Source organism: Bombus terrestris, chromosome 9 (genome assembly GCF_910591885.1).
Source record: "Bombus terrestris chromosome 9, iyBomTerr1.2, whole genome shotgun sequence".
Lineage (NCBI taxonomy): Eukaryota > Metazoa > Arthropoda > Insecta > Hymenoptera > Apidae > Bombus > Bombus terrestris.
The window spans coordinates 8,592,369-8,620,188 of record NC_063277.1 but is presented as its reverse complement, the minus strand read 5'-3'; the positions used below and the strand labels follow the sequence as shown (position 1 = coordinate 8,620,188).

Below are 27,820 nucleotides of genomic sequence, written 5' to 3'. Positions count from 1 at the left end.
TAAGGTGAAATTATATATTACAGAAATTTTTACATGTTGTAGAAATTGTATAAATTTAGGAATATAAACCATTGCAAGGGAATCGTCGTTAGGAAATAGATAAAAAAAAATTCTATTTTCATTTAGTTTCACAATGTACGATGTCATTTTTGTCTTCATATTTGTGTGCTACAATATCTTCTTTATTATCCCTAAAGATATGAATCCTAAACCATAAAGAAATTGATTCATTGTTGCGTATCATATTACTTTGATTTATTCGAAGTATGAAATGTAATTTTCTTAATCTCCTTCAGTAAAACTAAGCACAATATACAAAATATACAAATTACACAATATTCATATCTATTGGATAGATGATAAAAGATGGTGGGAAAAAATAATTAATATATCGTATAACAGAGTTTTCCTTTTATACATAAAAATTGGAGCTTTATTTAAAATAAACGAAAAACTGCTTGGTCAAACTAATACAAAACACCAACAAAGAAAAATTCTTCCTTCACTAATATCATCTGAATAATAGTTAGTCTAATAATAGTTGTCAGATCTGTCTCTATATACAACTGATTATTATTCTAATAATTCTAAATTTCTTGATTGAATCATTCATTTTTCTAATATATCGATGATATATTCAGCAATGCAAAACATGGATTTTATTTGTAATACGCATTCATAGCATCAATTGTCTAAATAACACGATCTTAGAGAAAGGAAAATGAAGTGCAAAGTTTACTCAACAATAGCAATTTGTCGCTATAATTACCTTTGTATACACGTACTTTTATATGTAAAAGAAGAACCTGAAAGGTGCCTACAGTGGCAAAACACGAATACAACTCGCGGTTGTGGGCTTTAAAAACGAAGACAACGTACTGGTTGTAAAACTGAGGTCGCTAGTTACTTCCAGGAAGGTTACCAGGTTCTTCTTTGCTGTTTTTACCGACTTTAATTGAACCTTCGTACAACTCAGAAGGTCCATCTATTTCTCTTTCGCAGTATTCCTCTTTCTGCTTCGAATCTTGCCGGCGGTTCACTCTCCGACAGAACTCTACGAAAGAGTTTATGCCTTTATTGCAACGATGCATCTGGTACACGTCTTCCATTGCCGTTTCAAGCTCGCCGTAAAAAGACGATATCACCTACATTTCGTGAATCTTGGTCTGTATCTTCCAAGAACGATGTATAACGTGTGATTTCGTGTTTTCAGGCGTAAAGAAGAGAAAGAGAGGGAGTTTACGTATACCGTCGCTCGAAAATATTTGGACACTTGCTTTCTGTTGATAGAATATTATTAAATAAAAAGTATTTTAATTGTTACATGGAAATGTTGTATAAGTCACACAGGTATTGTTGCTACATGAACAAAACAGAAACGCGAAGAATACTCGAATGCAATATGCTTGAATACCTCTTCGCTTCTTTCATGTTTATGCACAGTGCAGGAAAAGAATTGAACTAAAGTTAAAACTGCAACGATAAAAGCAGTTGGCAAATCGTTGCACCGATGCCCTGTGATTTTCTTAGAGGAAAATCACTTCGAACGTTGAATCGTGCGATTGGAAAAAGCCATGTAATGTTCTTATATATAAAGTTAACCTCTCGCAGACCAGTGGTTTTACCGTGAAATCGGCATTTTATTTTACCTTTTCTAGTGGTTTTTCTTGGGTTTGAAACAAAGTTACGTTTAGTTCTTTATTTGTAGAACTTGTGTCTTCAGCAACTAGTTTAATACGGAACATTACTGATATCTTCTTTGCTTGTACTGTTTGTACCTATACTATACTGTGTCTTTTTCTATTATTCAAAAATGTTAAAAAAAGCAAGCACGTGTATAAATTTGTATGTCCTTTAAATTTTTTATTGCCATTTTGAATTTTAGCGACTTTCACGCGATCCTCTGATTTCACTAAATATACCAATAAGCTTACTATGAGATTAATATATTTTTTGAAACTTGTATATACCTATGTCAAATTTTCTTCTTTTCAAGAAAGATGTTTCTTGATGCAGGTTGCAAAGTATTTATAAATTATAAACAAATTCTAAGATTATTTTTAAAATAATTTATTTTATGGCTTCGTAATCATTGTTGCAGATATAATTGTGATGCACGATTAATTAAGATCTCTATTTATCTTAGTGTCTACCTAATGTGTTTCTCATTTTTTTGTACCTTTTGCATAACCATACATTGAGAAATGTAATTTATATATCTCCAGAAAAATTTAAAGTGAACCAGTCAATTTCTAAGACAATAAATTTCTACTCTGGATTTTTTCGAGATTACCTCAAAATTTGCCTATTTGATTCACTATCGAAGAAGAAAGACGATAAAAGAAATTTGAATCTGATAAACATCGCAAAAGGGCGTGCAATCGTAAATTCGGATCTGATTGAGCGGAAGATACAATCGGAAGAGAGAATCCAGTGGATCGTTTGATGCTCCTGTAAGAAACGGGGAACTCACCTCTGCACTTTCGACCAACTTCTCGAGACGTGGGATTATAGTATACTTTCGGTTCGCTCTCTCTTTTCCCTTTGCCCTCCTTCCGTGGAAAAAGTTCTTTTCTTGACTCGTATAACGTAGGTGGGTGCCAGTGCCCTCCTACCTGTGTTTCTTTCAAGTTACAGCCCTTCTGGCTAAACTTCTGGCCCATTAATTTACATTAGGACATTTTTCAAGAGCTCCTAACGCCCGTGTACCTTAAAATTGGCGAACTCTTCTTTTTCATGGCTCCCCGTACCCTGAAACAGCCCTCGAGTTGTTCGTGTTTCCCTTGTCGACGTTACGCTTGAATTCTTCACCATTAAACGGCGAAGCAGAGAGGACAGGTCATGTGTGTCGGATAACTTTATTAGCCTGTATATCTCGCTCTTTTATTGTTTAGAGGCGTCAATGGAAAATAGTGGCCGACCGTTGTCGCGACTTTTACACGGTGACATTTTTATTGGACGATGACAAAGTTCTCGAATGAATTAGTGAGCAAACTATATTTATAATTCACGCATCTATCTCGATCGGAAGTTCTGGATAACCTGTTCTGTGGGATGAAAGTACGCGAGAAAAAAGTAAAGTGCTTTCGTAAAGCGTACGCTTTGATAACTTAGAGATCGTTTTACAATTATGCATGTTCGATAAATTGGATACTTTTTAGAATATGCTATTTGAAAGGATGTGATTATAATACATAATATGAGCTGTATCTATTAGATTCATAAATTAAAGAGTAAAGAAAACTGCGTTGAATGTAATAATTCCCTTAGAATTTATCCTTGTTTATCATTTTCTTAAAACTAGTAAGCTTATAGAAATAAATCATTTGCTTTTTTTGAAAAGCTCGAGACTAGTCACGTATCCAGATATTGAAGTTGTGAAACTTAGAAAATGTGAAATTAGTCAATTTGGCTTCTGAAAGGGGTACATATAACCGGTAAGCGTCAATACTAGTCACGGCAATTATGGTCAGACATCAGAATAGAAATTGACGGGGAAATGAATGCATAAGAACTTGAAAACTCATTCAGAATTGCGTGAAAAGATTTTTGACACAGGGTTGATATATTTTATAGAATAGCAGATTGAAATAAACATTTTTCTTCCACATTCTCCAACTCCTTAAAATAGTATACTATGTACATGAAGAAATTCTCAATTCTATTTTTGTCTGAATTTTACTCGAGGAAGCTTCTCCCTCTATTGTTGTACCACATTTTACACAACACTTTACGTATTATCTTTTAATGTCTTGATCTTTTTCAATTTTTTAAAAAATATTTTCAGTGTACTATTTAGAGTTATTAATTAGTGTATTAAGATATTTTATTATTTACTTCTTGATGATTGGAAAAATTTAGTGTTGTAATATAAAATATATATTAATGTCATAATATAAATGAAAGTGTTATGTACATATATCGTATCTCACGAGTAAAGTAACAAGCAATTTAATTTGATTACATTTATGACTAAAATGAATTAATAATTGGTGTTTATAATTCATTCATATCCGGGATATTTCTTACTTACAGGAACGAATTGATTATATAGTGATTACTGATAAACATAATTACCAAATTATTATGCATTAGTATTATTATTACATTTTAATTATTTCATAAACGTTAATATATCGATAATGTCAAAATATTCTATTTTCGTAATTGAGTTATCGGAGAGGCTATTTCTCATGAGATTAAGTTAATTATGTACACCATTTTGTACTGTACTATTTATGTAAAACGAAATATATATATATATAAATATAGACATATAGGCCATCTAGATTTGAATGCATAAAATATATATTATCCGTAGTTATAATAATTTTCTCTCATTATAAACTGGTTATCTATAAATACCGGTTCTTAATACGATGCGTCGTGATTCTATGAAAATTTTTTCAAGATTGCTTTAGCAATGTTACTAGCAATCTGGGTGCATTATAATATAGTAAAATTTACAATGAAAATTCACATCACGTCATTTAAATACCTCAATACATATTTCATTCTACGATGCAAGGGAATAAGCGATAATAATATATTGAAATTAAAATGATCAATACGTTTTGCATTTAGATCATGTTTTAGGATACTAACCGAAATTAATATGAATATTGACACGTAACTTCAAAGCGTATTCATTGATTTAATCAAAGTCACGTAACTGGGTAATTGAGGTTGACGTGGATATACTAACAATTGAAATATTGTAACCATATTCGCATTACTTTTTCGTATTATATATTATCGTTTCGTTTAAATACGTATATATTTTTGTTATTTAAGTTATAAATGTCTATATTGACTAAACTATGAATTACGATGGTTATTATTGCATTCATTCTAATAAATCTAAACTGAAGCAACTAATTATTAGAATCTTATAACAATTATATTTACATTAGCCAATTTTCTAATATTGATAAAAATGATCGTATTTCAGTTACACACACTCTTCTAATATAATTCCAGAAATCGATATACATGCTATATTTGTTTTATTTTTTTAACGTGTAAATAGAATTCAGTAAAATGTTGAGAATACATACAAAATATCTATCTGTGTCAATAACGCGATCCTAGCTAGAAATTCAATTTATTTTAGCAGAAAAAATTTATATGTTTCATTCATATTTATTAATTTCATACTATTTCTATTTGATTTTATTTAATTACTTATTTTATTTAGTTAATAAATGTGATAGGCCTTATAATCTGTATTATTTCTTAGTACGTTAGCGATGCATTATATTCCTAGTACCTAACAACATATTCCAGCACGTTAAGAAATTATTGACTTTATTAATTGATCACTCATAGCTTTCCTTGTTAACATGTATCAGCTTGATGCAGGCAGAGTGTAGAGTATATTACATCGAAGCCTAATAGTGACATACATGTAGAATCACCGAGGCATCTTTGTCGCATGTACTCAGAAGATTTTCAAACTCAATTTCCTCGAAAAGGAAACCTGGTATACACTGTAAACCTCTTCGGTTGCAACACAAATTACATCGTACCTTGCATACAGTGCATACCATAACTATTTCACATTACAGTTTCGATAACTTATATATGTTTCTTATTTCACGTGAAATAAAATTACACAAAATTTAAGTTTAATTGCATTTTGTATCTTACTTTCATTTATTGTGCAGTTATATAAAGCAACACATATATTAATAAGCAACGTATTCTACATACAGATTTGTACAAATTTCGTAGTATCAATCCCCAAATATAAAGATCCTTTTTAAATCAAACGATTAACGAAAAATATGTTTTAAGTGAGTTTAATTGAAGAATGTTATGTAAAATGTAATCTACAAAAAATCTAAAATCTGACTCATAATAGAAAATGAATTAAGAGAATTCTAATCTATAGAATTATATAGAAGTTTTATATATATAAAAAAGCTGGCATTTAATAGATTTATCAAACCATTAATATGAAAAAGCTACGAGTTTTTCGACATAAAAATTTCGTAATCATAGAATTACAAGTATTCCATGTTGAAAGAAGTACCTTTACAGAATTTAATAGATAACTTTTCATAATTCATGCTATCAAGAGAACTTTTCACAGTTCAGAACCACAGCAATATGCTCGCCAGTAGAATCCAAGCATCCAATTGCTACGAATCATTTTTAATACGTCACGTAGATTACAAATGATCCTATTATCACGCGGAACGAGTTGGTAAATGTTCCAAAACGACATTCCCATTTCTGTTTCAGCACACTCTAACGGGCCACTGTGGGAAGGTGATGGCGGCGAAGTTTCTTGGCGAGCCTTCAAAAGTAGTTACTGGCAGTTACGATCGTACCCTAAAAATTTGGGACCTGCGTAGCAAAGCGTGTAAGTAACCAGTGCCAAACAAATAGCAAGCGTTTAGCGTACACAGTATACTGGCGCACTCTTATCCTTAACCGTAACCAGAACGTTGTTGCGCTATAGACAGAAAATAATGTACGACATTACCGGTAATCACGCTCCTCATTATTGCCATTAGTCATGAATAATGCTAATATACTTACTAGCGTCGTGGGACAATAAAAGGTGCGCGACTCTGCCTCTTCGTATGTACGCCTATTACGAGCCATAAGTTTGAGGCCACCCTTAACTGTACTGTACGTGGACGAATTGTTTTAAGAAAATTGAACGACTGTTACAGAGTTTACTAATGACTGTAAAATCAATCACTGTGTTGTAGGTTTGCGTAGAAACATGAGATGAATTGCTTAATCCATTATTTGTTATCTCGTATTACAGAGTCTATAAATGACAATAGAATTAATTAATAGGGTGCACTCTATTAATTATATTATTTATATTATAATTCGTATAATATACTAATATTTAGTTAGTTCTTATATACATTATTTATATTATCAATTAGTTAAATTAGTTAAATAGTTCTACCTGTAGATAGAACTATGGATAGGTGGAAATATCTTGTAGTAATTTGAAGAAACTAGTTCATTTTTACGATTACAATTATAACATGTAGTATCTCCATGAATGCTTGTCTCTTTTTTTTTCTTTACGTAATTGCGTATTTTCTTTCTTAAATAGTTATGTATTTTTTCTTTTTTTACATTTGAAGTACTGCGATATTGCCTCGTTATCGATACGTGAACTAGATCTTATTAGTTTAATCCGTAGTAGAATAAAAATAAGGCACTACAAGTGGAACAGGTCAAAGAATTGAACATTATATATATACATATACGTTCTTCAACCATTAAAGCGTGAAATTAATACGAGCGAATGTAGAGCTACTATTATCATTGTTTTCGTTTGAAATTCTTCTACGGTTTAATATTCTAATCACACGCGTTTTAAAGTATCCTCAAGATAACAATTTGTACTAGTTGCTGTATCCACGTATTTGCGTCTAAATTTATGGTTTATGAATATATAAGGTAATCTAATAATTTTTAATATTTATATTTTATATAAAAGTGAAATGTTACTTTCAGTTTAGGTATATAATAACATTGAATTATTTTAAAATATTCCTAAATAATCTATGGATAAATTGATACAATGAATTAATTCTACGTGTTTTAATAGATTACAATGTCTCGTTATATTAATATAATAGGTTACTAATATAAAAAATTCTTTGCAAGTGGGTAGTTCAATTTCCTTGCACCTTTATATTCGATTCTTGGCATCTTCTCGTTGCTTTCCCTTATTTACGAGCGCCCGTAAAGCCATTACACGCCTAATTCGAATCATCAGGAGGCATAACGTTGTCGTAATAGAGGAATCTAAAATAGCGTCGACGATGTTGCGCGATAACTTTGCCCGATTATGATACATAAAAGAAAGATTATTTCACGTAAAAAAATAAAAAATCCTATTGAATATAAAAAGAGCTTCATTTAGCGTGTCTATAATGCTCTTATTTAATTTATAGCGTGATTTGCGCCTAGCATTATGGTTACAGGTATTACTTAAAATCAAAAAATAGTGAAAAATACATAAAAATGTTATTGATACTGCTAAGATTATTTTATTCCTGCAAGTAGTAACAATGTCACGTGTAAGAAGTGATACCAAAGATTTCTCAAACGAGACGTTGGCTCTAAGCCAAAATGTCCACAGGCTACGTATCGGTGACTGCAAGAAGTTCGAGGTTCAGAAACAACAAACATTACTGAATCAAAAACGGTCGAAAAATGGAAAGAAAGTTATTGACGTTACCAGAGAATACTCCAGCAACTGGAAATATTTCAACTTTTAGGAATGACGATACATTTTGTTCATAAAATACATAAAGTGTGGAATTAAAAATACAAAACATTTTTTCTAGACCTAATATAAACTTAATGTTCAGTTGTTACATAAAAGTATTTTTCGATCTTCCATCTCATTAAACACTTTTACACGCTTTTAAGCAAATATAAACTTCACCACAATGACCATAATAGTTGTCGAGTCATATTATTTTTATTTCGCTTGTAGTTCGTCACTGATTATAATTTAATGCTCGAACTTTGAGATCTTCTTAAGGATTTTTAATATATTCGGTTGGAAGATGACTGGTTCGTAAAAGGATCGAATAAAAGTGATCTTTCGTTGCGTCGTCACTTCGTGAGATTAATTAAGACGATAACGTTCTTATCAGCAGTTAGCGAAATCTTTTCGAAGTTGCTTCAACCTGCAGTTTTCTTGTCGGGAGACGAGCTTTTGTTCTTGATCAGTGACGGCTCTAACGGATGATGTTTTTCGATAAAAAGGACTCGATAAGAAATTGGTAAATTCATGCGAGATGAATGCGCCCATTTTCAAGGTAGATGGGACGAACGATTAAACGGAAGTTCCGACAAGAAGAAATTTAATTTAGATCAGCTTGTAACGAGACAGCCTTAATTCTGTTCCACCGCTTTTAATATAAAAGTTTGCAAAGTTTTTTGAATAGATTATTTGGCGAATCGCCTAGTGTCTTAAACTGAATATTTTAGCGCGAAAATTTTAATGAAATGCAAATTGCTTGTATACAGACCGTTAACGAAGATGTATAATACGTGTCGTTGTTGGCAAGGAAATTTGATTTTTATTTTCTTCTTTTTTCTTTCGAACTGTATTAAAAAGAAGCGTCACGTAATATTTTTAATATTCATGTTTTATTCTCCACCTAAAGCAACGAGGAGGTTTTGAATTTTCCCTGATATTTTGTTCTAAAGAATGAAAGCAACGTAATCAGGTAACAAAAATTTGCGTGATTTTTGATGCTGTAAAAATACGAACATCCACGTCAAGTTTTATACATGTTCTAGATTCAAATTTGTATAAATGATTACAATTTACGATATTGTATTGGATGCGTGCATAAGTTTATGTGGATACTTTTGTATAATTTATTTGCAAAAAAGAGGAATTGCATACTTTACTGTACGGTCACTAATTTTCCTATATTCAGATAAAATCTCTGCAAAAGAAGATAGTAATACAATTTTTTATCGGTTCAAGAAAAAAAAAAAAAGAAAACGATTAAGAGAATAGTGAAAAGCTATGATCCCGTCACGTTCATTGAGGATCACTATGAAATATATCCGCGGTGCAACGACGAAAATGCTTCGCCGTAATATATTTATTATTCAAATATTTACCTACAATGGCTAAAAAATATCGGAAGTATTTTAGAAAACACCATCGCATAGAAATAAAACCGTTAGTTTCTATCTATAATATCAATTCGTGTACACGCGGCGATTGTCAGCCGTTTAGGTGAGAAATATTCTGCTCAATAATGCTTTCAATACATGATTCCTTTTATTTTTTTTTCTTTATTAAATATCACCTCTTATCTCTCGATTTGATATATCTTCCCATTGCAAAGTTTTAAGAGATTACATATTCTTCTTTATTTCTACTCCACGAAAGATTTCATTTTTAAAACAATTTTTATACATTTATCTCTTTACATTGTTTCGTGATCTCTGTGGCTTCTATGTTGGTTTTCAGATTTGTTTCAAACCTTACCAACACAACCGTGATAATTCTGTCTCATTATGTATAAGGATAATTTTGTATAACACGTAATATATTCATAAAAAGTTTCTGCAGGTGTCCGAATATTTTTGCGAGCCATTGTTGACGAGACTTTACGTCATGCAATTAATTTTAGAACGAAATTATAATGTTTATAACGGATAGAGTATTCCACAGTAACAGTTAAGTCTCTTTTCGATTATTTACCTACAAGTTCTCTGTCGGCAGGTTGTGTGGCAACAATCTCGGCAACTGTGGGTAAATTTCGCTATGATCCTTCAGTCGAATCTTGCAAATTAATACGACCGGTGTACTATCATCCACGGCAGGCTACATCGTGTATCCTTTGTCAATAGAACTCCACCTACCATTGGGGGCCGCACATCACCCACAACTTCGGCTACCTCTGTAGCAATGTTGACCAGAGTGTAAATCGATATCTCGAACGGAGTTCCTCGAATGATATGGTTTCATGAGATTAGTCAACCGTCCATAGGGATCGAATTGTAAATCCTGCATACATTTGCAAACTATTCATGCCTTTCGTTGGTTCGCGTTTCATATCGGTTGATCATGTCCATTCACCTCGTTCAATTTACTTTTCGTACCCTTTAAAGTCGCCTCTATTTGCTGAAAGAGTCTCACCTACTCTGTACTTCGCGGCGGCGAATAGCCACTTTCACCCCGCCACTAAATTATCACTTTTGCCCCTTTCTTCAAAGCACCGCTTATCACGTAAAGATCGCGGCTTGAAAACGTGCAAGGGTCTAGCTATATACCGTCGCTGAATCTTCAGCTACGATCTGTATTTCTTTTTCGGGATACGATCGGTTTCGAACGGTTGTAAATAATCGGCTTATCCCTTTCTAAATCATCAATCCGATAATAAAAATCCTATTCCACATAATTTCCCTGGAAATATAAGGTGTTTCGGTGAGATTGCATAACGGAGGAATGAATAATTTTTTACGATAAAGGTGAATCGAGGCAATGCGATAAAACTGACACGAGCGAGATCACGATTTCTGGAATATCAATTCCCAAATTCGATCTCGAGTTCGATTTAATACACCGCGGCTCGTAAAAATATTTGAATACTCATCGAATTTTATTATTTTATTTTTACTTATTTTATTATTATTTTATTTTTTATGACTTATTATATCTTTCCTCAAATCTGCGAATATCACTCATATTACGTACACGTTTGTCCAACGACCGCTGTCTCTGTGTACTTTCAAACTCTGCAGATAATCCCAGTCATTCTGAAATCACTCTGTACAGCGATACTGGAACGGAGGATCGTGTACTCGTTCAACGCAAAAAGTAGAGTTCTTTTGCTAAGTTGTCCCAAGCGGATACGAGCACTCGATGAATCTAAACGCGGAAAGGCGAAACTTCAATCCTTTTTTTTTTTTTTTTTTTTCTAAAACAGCGCAAGCGTACTAGCGCGGGCTCTTCTTTTTTCTCTTCCAATTCGACGTTCCCCTTTTTCTTCTTTTCTGTCGTATATATTCTTTACACGTATAAATATAAAGCTGGTTTAGTAAATCCAGTAGGACACACTTGAACCGTTCGCCGAAATTTGTACGCTTTCACGAGTTAAATCCAAGTTAATTTCACATAGGCGGAGATAGAAGAACCGGGGGCAGGTTGATACACACAGACACAAGCCGGACATTCATTTTGGTTCAGGGTTCTCACGCTTTTGTTGTGAACGCGGTCCGACGGGCAAAATAGTGAAAACCAAGCCCGGTGCTATCACAGAAAGGCGGACGACGGTGGAAGAGGTGTACAAAAGTTTAGCGCAAATAAATCTCGCTACGCAAGGAGCGGACAATGGAGAACGGCGTTGCTGAAAGCGCGTTTAAGCGTGAATTATTGTTTAGCCAGGACGCTTTAAGACAAAAACCGATGCTTAAAGTGGATCAGCTGTTTTCTATCGGATTATTACCTATCCCTCTTCGCTACTCTTCCTATCGTTTTGTTAATGTTTCGCAGCTGCATCGGCTTACGGGTACAACTGCTGCGTTTCTTCCATTTTAATTGGAGTATTCCTGTTTATAAACAGCAAATAGTTAGCAGAGCCAGAATATCTGGGAAGAGAGATGAAGATTTATCACTTAAAGTGGTATCATTTTCTTATCTTCCTCGCCTTAAATAATTTTGGGATAATGGGTAAATGGATTATAATAATTGTTCCATTCAGAATATTTGATATACCATAAAGTCGGAGACTAATGTAATTTCGTGTAAATAAGGGATTCAAGTTTTGTATCGTATATTCTGTGCTCAACTTTTTATATCTTCTCTGTTAGGGAATTCTAGGAATGCTCATTCATTATTTAAAGTACCAATTTCGAAACTTACTGGTTCCTCAATATTATCTTTAAATTTATATAGCAAATTTATATCATTCTATCTTTATTTACAAAAACTAAAACTCATTAATTCGTTCTCGTTAATTTTTAAGTTAAGTTATCGTAGATATTCTAATAAATGACGATTGATGAATAATAATAAATGGCGTCATTAGCCGGCAGACAGTAATTTGTTTCCTGTTTTAATAACTTTTTGCGATTCGCTCATGGTTATATCTGAAAGATCCATTACTCATTCTTGGAAATCATTTTATGCCATATGTATGCTTTTATGGCAGATGAATTGCTTGACACAAGTCGTTAGAAATGTAGATTAGCCTCAAAAACTCACAAAAGAGAGCGTGTTCGCGAGATTGAAAGCGCTCGGAAACTCGCGTTTATAGTTAACTGTAATCCATTGAGAACCCTTCTCAGCTAATACGGGTAGCAGCAGGAAAAGTGAATCGACGACGAGAAACGCTTAGGTACTTTAGACTGTACTTCAGTTGCTCGAATCCGGAAACTGTTGCTGTTTGTAACGTGTAACGGAGGAAACGGATACAAAGGGCATAAAATGTGTCTATAAACTTCGTGTAAATGTATACGAACGTGCAATTAATACTTACGCATCAGCGAATGCTGTAACTGAATAATAAGAATTTAGAGTTCAGTTGATTTTATCAAAGTAAATTATAATTATATATCACTGGAGGAAGTAAAATAAACATAAGATAAGCTAATTTCTATTGCAGGTTATCAAAGAATCAATTGAGATTATAAATTACTTTTATATTCAATAAATTTGTTATATGAATTGAACACTATGTCTCAAAGGAAATGTAATTGCTACTGTTAATTGTACTAGTTTTATATTATACCATATTTTCTTGGATATAATATCTAATACTTATTATTATTATTACGACGTATAGTTATTCTTTGCATCTTTTTCTCTTAATTAATTTATATACGTATTTCTACACATATTTTCAAATTTACTATTCTTTTTTTATTTTGCATAGGAAAATTCAAAGTAAATATGGCAAAGAAAATAAGCAAAGTATTTACATATATTGTGTTATACTTACGACATCGATACGTTCTTTTAAAAAATTTACCTAAATTTGCATTTAAATATCTATAATAAACTCTTATGATAAAGATTATTCGAGAATTCAGTGGTCAATTATTGGGTTTGGAACAGGGAAATCACGAATAAAGTTAAACAGCTGACCATGCCCAAACTGTTCATTCGTACGATTGCAAATTTTACATAGAAATGCCCGTTTTACGTTGTCAATGGTGATCTATATTAAATCAAAGATGATTTACTAGCCGATCAATTGGCTTGTCGAACTTACCGCGACGATACGTCGCGTCGGTTATTGATATCGCTTGAGGCACTGTGCTTCCTGTGAAGATGGAATTACTGGGTCCAATTACTTCATGGCGATGCATCATACCCGTCAACTTAGGTGTACCGACGTAAGCAGATTTTATGTGAATACAGAAATACACGATCTGATTGAAATTTCAGATGTAGAAACGATTGCGTCTATTCTTTCTAGGGTATTGTAGTATACGTTACAATGTATATACATATGCAGCAAATATTGCAAAATCAAATTTTTAATCATTAATTCTTCTAAATAAAATACGAAACGTACAAAATCACAAATATAGATTCACAAAATAGTAAAAGTCATCGTCTAGTAAATATTCATAGGTACAGTTGTTAAATTGTTATTCGAATGTGTATCATATGTGTAATAGTTTTTTTTTATATGAATAATTAATCTAATAAAATACTTCTAGCAAATAAACGTTTTACAAAATTTATTTTCGATATAGATACTTGATGTAAGTTGAATTTTGTTTTACAGGTATAGAGACAAAGTTTGCGGGTTCCAGTTGTAACGATCTTGTAACTTCTGATGGTGCTGGTTCTACTATAATTAGTGGCCATTTCGATCAGAGAATTAGATTTTGGGACACCAGAGCCGAGTCCAGTTCGAACGATATTTTATTGGAAGGGAAAGTGACGTCGCTAGATTTATCTCGTGGTAAGTTTCCTTCCCAGATACTTCGTATAATTTTTCCTTTCCTGTCATGCAATTATCACCCCTAATTCCTGAAATTGCTTCTACGAAGCGAACGTCGTTGTTATTGTTAACGCTTAGTCGGTGATTATTTCGCTATTAATTAGTCACCGAAAAGATATAGTATATTTTTTACTTGATAATCACGCGACTATTTTAATCGAATTCGTTAGATTTTTTTTCATTGAGAAGGATACCAGCCTTCTGAATTATGCACATCAAACATTTACAAGGTTTCTAAAAATATCCAAACATCATTATTTAACACCATAAATACGTAATTGGAATATTCGTGTGATTTTCTTATATAAGCTTAAATTTGAAAAAAGACCCATGAATAAAATCCAAGAAAGGTTAGAGGCATCTATTTTATCTAACCAATTTTTAAAATACTTTGTCATAAATTACTTTAAAAGAAATTTGAAATTAATAAAGAAACTGTGACAATTCTATTCCAAAAACTTCTTAATTCTAGAATTGACAATGATTCTTATAAATTTTGAATAATGAAATTACTTGATTGGTAAAAAGCTACAAGCAATCATGCACAATTTACTTTGACTAAATGTAAAATGTTCTAAGGAAACTGAGTGCGGTTACAGTTTTAGTTGAGGGAATACTTGAGAATTGTCTGTTCTATGAACACTGAATACTCTATGATGACATTTGAAATATTCATATCCAGAAACATCTGTTACGTTGTCATACTTATTAAAGAATTCTTTGGGAATATGCAGCTCGCGTTTCATTAATTTCGGCAAAGCGGGAATAGAACACGAATGAAACGATATTGCCAGAGACTGTAGAATTCTGCTCGATTACATCGCGCCAGTTTAATGGTTTTCCTTTATCATTCAACGTAATACATTATGTATACTTCCATTAAAGTATAATGTACCATTTCTTAGGAAATGTGGTCGGTAGATTCACAATGAAACCTTCCTCGAACGCCTCCCCATAAGATTTATGCGTCTCGAAAAGGAATTATTTACTTAGCATCTCAGTGCATTTCAAGCCGTAGTAAACGTATTTTTTCCTCTCCTTACGTACTTCTTCTTTTTGTCGCCATTAGAATAATAGAGCAACACCGCGGAAACTTCACCACGGCATGAAGTAAATGCAATCAGAACATAATCAGCGATTATGTTTATTCAAACAGAATAGACAAGCTGTTGTATTGCTAACCGTATTAGCACAACCAATTTAACTTTAACATTAACGACATGCAAATTCAAATAGCGGCACCTGCTTGTTTCCAGATGCAAATTACCTTCTGAGCTGTGTCAGAGACGATACGTTAAAACTCATTGATTTACGAATGAAGAAGATCATTGGATCATTTAGGTGAGTATAATTTTATTATGGATCTATTTAACATTACACGACTTACAGAGTGGAATGCAGAAGTAGAGAAACGGGCCTGTTACATGTTCGATTTTGTACAATTTTACATAATTTGAGTTATCAAGACTCGAACCAAAGCATCTTCAGTTAAATATATTTTACATTTTTTATTCGGTTTCATAGAATTTCAAAGATTTTAATGTTTGATTCCTTTTACGTTTCATTGATAACTATTCAATTTAATAGTTATGTGCAAAGTAATGTAATATCGTACATACACTAATATCTAATAATATTCTGGTGCGCAAATATCACAAATACATTCCAACAAACATTTAATTTCGATGAAATCGATGCATTAAAGTATCTTTCCGAATGGAACAGGAAATTAATTACGTGCGTTACTTTATTTTTTAGTGCTGATGGGTTTAAAGTCGGCTTTGATTGGACGAGAGCAACTTTCAGTCCAGATGGCCAATACATAGCTGTTGGTTCTTCGGATGGATCTGTTTTCATTTGGTCAGTCACTACCAATATGATTGAAACTGTGCTGAAAAACCATTCGTAAGTAACTTTCCTACATAATTAGTAATGACTAATCAATGCTACTAACTCAAATCTAGTTGCATCTCTTTTTAATTCCTCACTTGAAATTATTTAATAGTATTACGCTGTAAAATAATTCAGTTATATTATTCATAACTGTTACAAAAGCAATAATATACAATTAAATACAATAACTTCAAAGTAACAGAATATTTAATGATTTTATGCGGTACCGTTCGATTTTTAAGCAAAATAAAATCTTTCAATTAATAATTCATGAAATACAGTGATATGCATGTTCAGTCAAATTTACAATTTTGTTATAAAAATTTAGGTGATTGAAATTTATGGGAATATGTAAAACACTCTTTTTTTCGCTGTTTATACTATATACTCATTATTTATACTTGTATTACGAATATTAGAATGGTGGATATTCGTTTGTCAGAAAATTTGTTAATTAAACTCACTCATCGTACGTAATAGAATATTGAATAAGTATTTTTCACTCTGTATTGTGTGAATATGTGAACTATTTGAAAAATTCTGACGATACCTTCATAAACTTTAGAAATAGTTTTGTACCTTTTTTCTGTAATATTAAAATATACTAAAAACTGAAGTCAGTATCATTGAGAATATTAGTATTCCGTAACAATCCTATATTGATTACAACCATTCATATCAAATCGCGTAATCAGAAATGAACCTAATTGAATCGTACAAGTACGTTTGTATTAACCAAACACAGACCTGAAGCAACGATTGGTGATTCATGCTACCAATTCAAACTGTACGGTATAATCACTTACATTAATTTCATTGTGTTTGGTTTAATCGAATGAACTTAGGTTTACGATTAATCATACCAACTGTGTTTCTACACCATCTTATTCATTACTCTATTTACCGTTTCCTGTATAAGATAGATAACTGTTTCAAAAGCTTATCTCGAAGAAAAATTTATAAATTTTCATATTATCGGTACAAAAAGTTAATTCGGCAACAACAACTAAATGGCTACTTTCAGTCTTGAGTTATTTGGATAATTAGTATTAAACTAGTATTATAAAATATAGGTAGTATTATATTCGCCATTTCTCTTTCTAAATGAAATATTTCATCATTTATTTCAAACTATTAGATATAGTAAGGGAATATTAAAAATATTAATATTTATTAATTCTTAGGTACTGAATAATTTTTGTATTTATTATTTGCATAATATTCTTAGCACAAACTACATATTTTTAACACGTGTTTGAATATCAATAGTTTTAGAAAATTGGTTGTTCGCAAAAAATTAATTCGCTCTTAGGAAGAAGTTAAACATATATAATAGCAGGATCTTCAACCATTAAACTCTAATTTCCAACATTAGCTTGCATAAAAATTAACACTAAATGGGCGATACAGCGTAATATATTTTAAGTGGTACGATTTTGGTAAGTCTACTCTATATAGCACCCAATTTATGGTTGTAATAAAGACAACTTGAAGATGCTAGAAACTACATTCTGGAAGCAGAAAACTCGTAAATCGCCTCCATACGTTATTTAAACATACTAAGAAATAATCGCGCGTTTATTTTACGGGAGGCCATGCACTGGTATCGATACCGTTACACAATTTGCCGCTAAAATTATTGTCGATCGATCGGTTCTACTAAACCAGTCCTTAAGCTGTGGACCTTCGCAAATTACGTCTGAATTTTCCACCATTTTCTACACTGTTGACTCGTAACTATTTAGATTAAATTTTATTCGATGTTTTAAATTAATTGCCTATTGGTATTCTGAGAAGTGGATGTAGTACCAAAGCTGTGAACTCTACATAACAGAGAGTCATGAACTTATTAGATCTAATATCTTGAACCTGTAACTGCATAAGAATCGAAGGGTTCGGTGCAAGAGCCTCTATTTTCTTTTTTATTTTCCTTTTTTTTTTTTGCAAAGATTGGATTTTCATGTAGTAGTAATTCTAACTACGTATATCTCGCATTGCTAATTACAAAAATAAGACACCTTTGATTGTCGAGATAATGTAGTTTTCCAGATGTAAAAATCACTTAGTTCCTAAAATGCAGCATCAGTACTGATTTATGTTTTTCAAATTTTCGCCTAAAAAAAAGTTCGGCTATCTTTTTATTGTCTATAGAGAAGATGTTACCTATTAGATGAAAACAAAATTAGAAGATGTTTCTTCATTAGTTCAAAAACATATACCGAAAAATGACTTGTGATGTCAAAATCTTAGTCCAAATTTAAATCCACAAACTGATACAGATAGTAAATGAATATTACGTATATTGAATTTATAATCTTCGTTATTTGTATGCTTCTTGATAAATAAACCTGTATTTAGAGATTTTCATTTGTCTAGTCTTAATTTCGGTGCAAGAAACTGACAACTCCACTGAAGAAGAAGAAATTCTATTGAAGCTGTCACTACTAGTTACAGTATCTCTCGTGAAAAATGTGTTATAATAATATAATCTTTACACGTTTAATTGGAAATTTTAGATTGGTTTCATAATTCTTTTATGAGACGCAGAGTATTTGAATAAGCAAGCCCTAAAATCACATTAACGTTCAACTAAAAATCATTTTCACGTAATCATTCTATTCGAAGCTATCAAGGCGTGTATATAGCATCATTCTTCAGCTCCTTTTAATTGTCTTTTTCTCATTTTTCTCTAACGGTTCTGATCGTCCCGACTCGAATGCGCGTTAAGCTTGCGTGCAGAATCACCAAACCGTTCATAATTATTGCAAGCACCTTCCAGTGCTTTGCATACGTATCGCCGATGAGGGAAATTGTGTATGTATGTTCTTTAGTCCAGAACGCGCATACACGTTCGAACGCTTACATCCCCTAACCTTCGCCTAGTAAAGTGGAAAGACGCGGAAAAATATCTCGGCGTGACCCGATTTCCTTCTCCAACTTCTCTACTTACATGTATATCTGCGGACACTCCCCGCCCATTTTACGTTAGACCCTCTGTGCACATAGTATTTTTATATATTATTATATGTATATGTATATACGTGTACACACATGCGCGCGCGCGCACACACACCACACACACACACACACACACATATATATGGGGGATACATCGCGATATCGCAAATTTATACGGTAGCTTGGATGCCAGCAACTTCTTCAAGCCATCGTGTCGGCTCCCGCAATTCAAACTGTCGCATCGAACGAACATTCATTTTTCGTATAATAAAATATGCGTGATAAGGGAGTCACCGTACCACAATTTGTACGTGAGATTGAAAACAAAAAATGTGTTGTATAAAATATAGGAGGTGTGGGTTAATTATTTATCAAATAATGACATATTGCATTTGTATCCTTATTTTCCAATGAAGTGGTTTTCTATCATGCTCTTTCATGTTTACGTATATATGAAGATACCATTGAGTGATATGAAATTTAATATACTTGAACATAATCGAAATTGATATGTGAAGGCTATAATAGATACAATGGTGTGCGAATACTTTTTGTAGCCACTCTATTATAATTGTATAGACGAATATTATTGATAAAATAGCAGCTTTTTGCTTCTACACAAAGATATTGACAATATTATTAAATTTGCAATTGCGTTTCGTAAATATGCTTTGTTTTTTAATAGATTTAATAGCGCAAATACTACAAAAAACTTTTAACTTACTCAGATTTCAACGAATTATACTTATAGTCTCAAACATAGCCTGATCGCAATTAAATAATCCACTACAGGAAATTCTCCTTTCGTATTCCTCCTGTCCATTGCCATTATGTCTTTGCTTTTTCTGTCGGTCTATTAAACAGGTTCAATCTAAAAAATTATAAACAATCTCCGCCGATATCGTAACATCATCCACCACATATCCTACAATCCTTACATGTAACATCGAGACAAAGTCACGATAAGGAAGAGGAAAGGGGACTATGAGAAAAACGAAAGCGGACTATCCGCTTCTTCTTCAGTGGTGGCGCGCATGTGTGATCGTTTTCACTCGAATTTCACGGTAGATATATCGCGAGGCCCGTTCTACAATTATCCGTTCCTTCCTTCCCCTTTCTTAGTCGTTGACCGCTTCGTCCTCGGCCTCCTCGAGCTTCCCAAGGACGCTAGGAGATCTTCGGTGGTGGTTTCTATGGGAGAGCCCAGCGGGCGGTTGTGTAGTCCGGCGTGCACCTAAGTACCGGTCGTATCGAAAAATAGCTTAAGTACCAGTCACGTAGAAGCTGGTCCAGTGAGTTGGTCTGCGTGCGTGATTTTGCCGGTGTATGCGCACGTTTCACTGTTATTACTTTCACTATAGACGAAGCGCGGCCGCGACTGGGGTCGGTCGAAGCGTCATCTTTCGTCGTCATTTCTCCTCCAGTCGTCCTCATCACCTTCGTTCTCTGTCGTATTCTCCTCCCTGCGCGTTTTCTCTCATGATCGTCGGACGTACGAAGCTGGATCGTGTAATTCATACGTTGTGGCGCGTACTCGCGCGCTCAGGAATCCCCGGCACTAACTTAATAAGCGCCTCGCCCTTTTACAATCGCCTCCCGTCTCCTTCGTCCGCGTCGAAGCTTCGCGTACGCTCCGCAAAGATTCTACAATCCTGTATTTAATGCGCGCTCTCGATAGTCAGATACACGTAGTCGTATCTATCACGGATAACGCGTGAGATTCGGCCGTTTCGCGAAATCCTATAACACGCAAACCATCCTTGCAATGGATATGTAACTGCATGTTAGATTCAAAGTTAACAGATTACTGCGAGCGATACTCTTCTTATTTGTCGGCTATCTGGCTTGCCTCGCCGAGATAGGAAAAATACCAAGCGAACCAGTCCTGATAAAAGACCAAGGGGTTATGGTTAGATATAAAACCTTTCCTTCGTTATTCAAGACTGCCTCCTGTGTTCTCGCTGAACGTTCTACTTCTTAGTATGTAGCCTAGTTTGGAAAAGGAACATTCGCGTTTATAGCAGCTGTTATTTTGGAATACTTGATGTTGTTTAGGGTTAATATAATATTTTTCTGTGAATTTTATATTCTGGAATTAACATTTATTTAGTTTCGTTATCTAATCTGTTAATTAATCTTCGAATATTTATTATTGAGTTTAGCTTTTATATATTTTCTGGGAAATTTTTTGACTCGTAGTAATTCCATTAATTAAAAACATTTATCTATATTTTTTAATTCATTATTTAAAATCTTTACCTATAAAACGAACTACGAAATTATCTTTACTGAGAAGATAATAATAGAAGATCAACATAATATTATTTTCTGTTTCGTAAGAGATATATTTAAAGCAGTGCTGTACAAGATTTACTCGAGTAAAACAAGCTTTACAAGAGTAAAACGAGCTTTCTCGATTTCGCTTTCCTTGTCAAGGAAATCGAGAAGCTAGTCGGGCAGCCCTCAGGCATCCTATTCAAATCTCGTAGATCTTAAAATATAATGAGTTATTCTTAAAGTTATGAAATTAAAACATCGATTGTTGGTAATTCCTGGTGAAGAACATAGGATATATTATGCAAAATGATGTAACGTCATAAAGGAGAAAAACGCGTAAAGTGTCACGGTAGTAAAATATTCAAATGTAGAGGGGAAAAAAGCTACATAAAATACCCTGTATAAGACTTTAAAAGATCATGAGTTTTTGTTAAGATACTTTTGTAATTGAAAATTTCCTTGATATACACCGAGACTGTTTTCATTAATACTTAAGTGTTTTATATAATTAACTATGGTATAGTACAATCTTCGATTTTCTCGACATTAATAAATAATTCAACTTCCATCTTTTGATCCAATACAATTTACGTGCATAGTATTATTAATAGGACTTTCTGCTTTAAATTAAGTAATTTATGAACTATAAAGCGATGTAATAAATACAATATAAGTCGACGCCAATAATGTTCTTCTAATTAAATTCGTATCATAACTTACTACCTCACTACGTACCTCGCTATTAATAAAGAGTTATATGGATGTTTGTAATTTAAGCAAATTAAATCGCGTATAATTTCCCATAATGATCGGAATGAAGAATTCAGACAAATTAAAGTACCTAATGTCTCACAACCATTCTCATTCATCTTTTAATTATCGAATTCTGTCGGAATACATTCACTGTTACATCAATAAAATCGGACACGTAAAAAGTTTTTGAAAAAAAGAAAAAGACCAATAGCCGCGTTCCCGTTCGATCGAAATTTGTTCTGTGCGATAATCAATGATCTAAAATTGATAACATCCTTATTTACATTTCAAATAAAGCAACTCGCTTAGGCGCGGCTAACACGCGGTTTGTGATAACTGGTTCCATCGAAGAAAAATCGCATCAATCGCGTAGCTAAGGACGCGCTAACGCAAAGTATAGATAAGCAAAATAACCCGAAACGTCGTTAACTCGAGCAACCAGAATGCGGAAAATGGAAGGATGTGCTCAAACCAAAGCACAATGGTTTTCCCACGTGCACGAAGAGCAGCGGGAATAAAGGCTATCATTCCGCCGCGAAGCCAGCGATACCTTGATTTGTGTAACTTGTTATTAATAAATAAGTGCGTAGCCAGGCGTGGTAACAGCACGGGTTATTATTCTTTTCAGCGGTAACTGACAAGTAACAGCATCTCATAAACATTACTGCGCCATATTTCAGTCACGCACGCATTTATGGCGATTTTGTCTTGTACTTTACGAGTGGATGGCTCACCGCGATAGTTAGAGGGTATAACTGGACCCCTAAGGAAGTAGTTCGATTAGTGTATTTCATGGGTTTTTGCAAGTATTTTGTGTCTTCTTTCCTATACTCTTGCGACAACCCGCGTCGCGTGTGTTGGTATCAACCACGGTCCTTCGACTACAAAGATGGGGCACTTTTACCTCTTTTTATCGTTTATACCTGTAAACAATACGTGTTTATGGTAGTCCCTTGCAGCTCTTGGTTAAATTCTGTACTCTTTCTTTAAACAGGAACTATTATTGTTTCATAGTGCTTTGTTGATCGTAAGATTTTGGAATAAAGGATAAGTAACAAATACTTATCGGCCTTGGCATGAAGCGCTAGAAACACCTCCTATAACAGCTAATGAATCATGATAGATTACATACACATTTGTCATTGGAATTCTAAAGCGTGGATTGCCAACTAAAACTAGTACCAGAAACGATAAATCAAATGAAAATATTTAATACCAAACGATGTTAAAATATCTCGTGAAATATTTCTAATACATAAATGTCCACACGTGTAAGAAGAGTAGATGAATATAAAGTAAATAATTCCTATCTCAATCTTTGCCAGCAACATTATCTGAAGATTTACTTTATACCTCTACCGTTATTATTGCCAAAGGCTATGGTTTTGCATATTTATAACGCATTCGTGAGTACATTTCGCATATACCCACTGAAAATGATAAAATGAACTATTTACTATAAGCAGTGCGATATGGGATGATATAATGCTAGTAACCCCACCTTTATAGCACGTTAATAACTATTTTTCATTTTTAGTGCGTTATTTGAAATTAACTCGTACCTAGTAAGCAAGGTCTATCAGAATCGAGCAGCTTTAACGTTTGTAATAATCAGGAAAATAATTATCATACCTTGTCGTACGTATATAGTAACAGCTGCTATTAAACAGTGCATAACATAAATAGTTTCTAAAGCAAGTAAAAGAACAGTCTGTGGTTCTTATGACATTATATAGAACACAATACAATGATTATTGTTTCTATAATAAAGAAACGAATGGAAAAAAAATACCTGTGTATTTTGCTTATACCATCAATATCTATTATTAGATATTAAAAATTCATGAAAGATTTTATAAATGCAGGTACATCATTTTGAACATTTAATAAAATAATTCTCATCCGAGAATATATTTATTTTTATATCATTCACTTCCATTTGTGAAAAACGTTTTTCACAACAACTGCTTACCTATACAGAATAAAAGCAGTCTCAGATAAATAAAGAGAAGTTAATATCTCATTTCATTCAAAATAAACGAAGAAGATACTAGAAGAAGGAACGAAGAAGAAACGAAGAAGATCTAACCTCCACAGCAGAAAAATTCTACTTAAATATACCAGTCAATAATTCATCCTGAAATATTCGAATAAATCCGCGATTACAAGGATAAAACAAAATCATAAGTGGTAAACGATAAATCAACGGAAGACGAAAATTAGGTGCTTCCATACATAAACTGGCTTCGTGATAAGTGGAGAAATCTAAGTAGCGATTTCAAGATTCTTGCAAGTTATATCGCTGGGATAACCTGATATTTTTCGTTCCAGCAAGCTATGCATACCATACTTCAACTACGAATGCGTAAAAAAAAAAGTATGTATATAATATATTATCCAAGCACACGCAGCAGCGAGTAATTACAAAGTTAAACGTTATAGACTATGCATCAAGGTAACTAAAAACTTGAGACTGCTTTAATATACGGTGGCCGGAATGAATTTAACAAATTGCAAAAATTTCCTAATAAGGCAAATTCAAGATTCTGGTTGATACCGTTTCTGGAAACTTGTCCACTTTGAGACAGTCCTCTCTGATTGGTAGGTAGAGGTTGCGATCAACAGTTTAATATTAGACCTCGTATTAATCGAGTACCCCTAGCCATGCCGAAATTATTAGGTTTTCCTAATTATACAGATATAATATACCACCGGACACCTAAATACCGTGAGTCGCCTTAACGCTCGTTGCTCTCTTATTCAACCGCTGGTCCTTTAATAAGCATGCTGCCGATAATGCTGAAAGTCGCGGTAGCGAGACGGGGCAATGATTTATGGCGATGGTTTACGACCGTGCCGAGTAAATATTTACAGATGTCGTAAACTCAACAACAGTAATTAGTTGATGTATTCATAAATTTCTCCGATCGATTATTATTATGCTTCTTTGTGAAATATGACGATGTCCAGTGATCATTGTAACGCTGTTGTTACAAAAGTAAGTATTTCCTTATCCAGATGGTTAGCTTGATTCGTGAAGTTAGTTCTTCGAATGGCGTATATTTTATCGTTCCGTTTATCGACAGTGCCCAAGTAATTGTAAGTAAGGAATCAATATCACCAAGGAATTAAACACAACCGTCAGTGAATACGGCGACCAAAAGGCGTAATGAATACTCAGCAGTTCTTCCTTCAGGACAGTGAAGATGGAAGATAGACGGTAAACATGTCGGATGAAGAAAAAAAGGATTACATTATATTGGCTGAATGTGTCGATACATGTACCGTACACGTGTATCCTAACCGTTTGAATCAGCCAGGAAAGCAATCTTCCTGGCATTCCCTGATGAGTATCAGACGGATTTCATTGTCGCCCAGCGTAACGAAGCATCGTCAGAGATCAATTGCCCCGTAACACTCTTTTCGCTTAACTCGATTTCGTTTCTGGGGCAATGATCGGCCAGTCCGGCACGATATTATGTCATTTATCTTCGTCGTATCTTCGGAAAGGCAAGCACCGGTGAGCTCTTTATCTGTTTTTCCCATTCCTAGGTCCCTCCGTGCCAGGAGCTGGCAGCTGGTACGGATATACATGTCAGTTCAACCTCGTGCCTTCTCTTCCACCCCCGTTCCTTCGTATTTCCCTCCCTTTCATACCCTTAACAATCCTCCCTTTTCCTTTTTGCTCGTTATATTTTTCTATTGATGATCAGCTTTCGATAAAACCTCTCTATCAACCGAGTATAGATCTTTTCTCTTGCGGTTACTGGCATCAGTTTAATATTTTTTAAATAGGTCGTTGCGCATCTTTCATAACGTGGTCGTATTTATGATTAGATATTTTAGGCCATTGTATGACAATAAACTTTACAGGAGAAGATGTGGTGGATGTCTGGGATCTGTGGATGTCGATGTCTCTGTTTACAACAATTTATTAATTAAAGACATCAGTGAATTCTTACACAATAATTTATTAATTAATAATATTGATGATTATTAGAGACTTCTATTGTACATATAGCATTTTCACAATTTTGTATCGAATAAAACAATCAATTAGCACGTAATTTGTAAACCTCACTTTTATTACTTGTTGCTACTATAAATATCATTGATAGCGTTTGTAGTAAAATATCTCTAATAATAGTAATTGAGAGTTGGCTACTAGTAAACTTTATTACACAAGTAGCTTTAAAAATTTTCGTCGGATGGAACAGTCATCTGGCCTGTAATTTCAAAAAAATTTTGTCAGAAGTGTTATAAATTCATTATCTTTGTTAATTAATAACTTAATAATTAGCAAAATTTCCCTAATATTAGTTGCATTACGCAAGAGTTTTCTAATCGGATAACGTTGCTCAAGAGTACCTTAATCTGGAAATACTATAACTAAGCAGCTTTAAATCCATATAAACAGCTGTTACAGTTCTCCTGAAATTCTAGCTATCCTCCAGAAGTATCTGTTTTGAACTAAATATAGACAAGCTGCTACTTATTTGTCATACTGATAAAATAATTAACTTGCAGAAAATTTATTTATATTAATACTTAATAGACACCGCAAATTTATTAGTATGTACATAAGTACTGGTACATATATTTCACTTATCTTTCACGTAGAGACTTCCAACCATCATAAATCGATGAAAGTTACGCACCAGCTGCATCCGAAGTAACGCCAAGGGGCCCTTTTTCACGTTATAATTTACCTTAATTTTGGGCTTTTCGAAACAAAAAGCTGTTAAAAGGCTACTCTTACATGCTTATCTCTATCACGGCAAGTTAATTTCTATCATATTCGATGCAATATCCTCATATTATATTCCTATCAGATTAGCATAAATCTCTCCTTCCGATGCACGTCGTTGCACTTAATAATCAAGTAGGAAGTTTTATTAACCGATAGATTTATCTCCGCTTCCTGTTAACTCTCTAAGCTCGTCTAATGATTGAATTTCCCTCATTCTTTAATTTTTTGTTCCTAAGAAATATTGATCTAGATAGGAGCTCTAGAAAAAGTCTAGATCGTTCTGTCATCAATTCCAAGCATTCTGTAATTATTTTAAATACACGTCAGACGTATATAAAGTACGTTACTATTTTGATATATTAAAAACTGTGTAATCATAAATGTTATAGTCTAAATTTATTGATTTTATTCTAAAATTTTCGAGAGTCAAATGGCTTATATTATTGGAGTTCGTATGATAGAAATTCACGTATTGTAGTTATCTCATTGTCTATCATTTTTCGTTCACGTAATAGAAGCCACGTTCAGATACGTGAATTCAAAGCAGAAATTCAGTCAATCGGACATTAATCACAATCTTGTTCCAACAAATGGAGTTTTATTTTACAGAGTAATTTCGTTTCCGGAATGTTCTTCAATGTACCTATGCAATTTATTTGCTTCAATTTCTCTCATTCCTTCTATCAAGCCGTCCCATTTGCAGCTTTGATTTCTT

General features: G+C 33.4%; 1 protein-coding gene across 3 annotated transcripts in view; it reads left to right on the top strand.

The window, feature by feature from the left end:
* The window catches only part of LOC100645758 (autophagy-related protein 16-1), a 601,658-nt gene that overhangs the window by 558,168 nt on the left and 15,670 nt on the right, over positions 1-27,820 (top strand). For all 3 annotated transcript variants that reach the window (XR_007225207.1, XM_020864349.2, XM_003397577.4), the window contains 4 exons: positions 6,247-6,367; positions 14,256-14,435; positions 15,731-15,815; positions 16,233-16,379. Coding sequence is in view for 2 of the 3 variants with exons in the window: in XM_020864349.2 (XP_020720008.1) it covers positions 6,247-6,367; positions 14,256-14,435; positions 15,731-15,815; positions 16,233-16,379 (533 nt within the window). In the remaining variant the exon portion in view is untranslated. The remainder of the gene's footprint in view (positions 1-6,246; positions 6,368-14,255; positions 14,436-15,730; positions 15,816-16,232; positions 16,380-27,820) is intronic.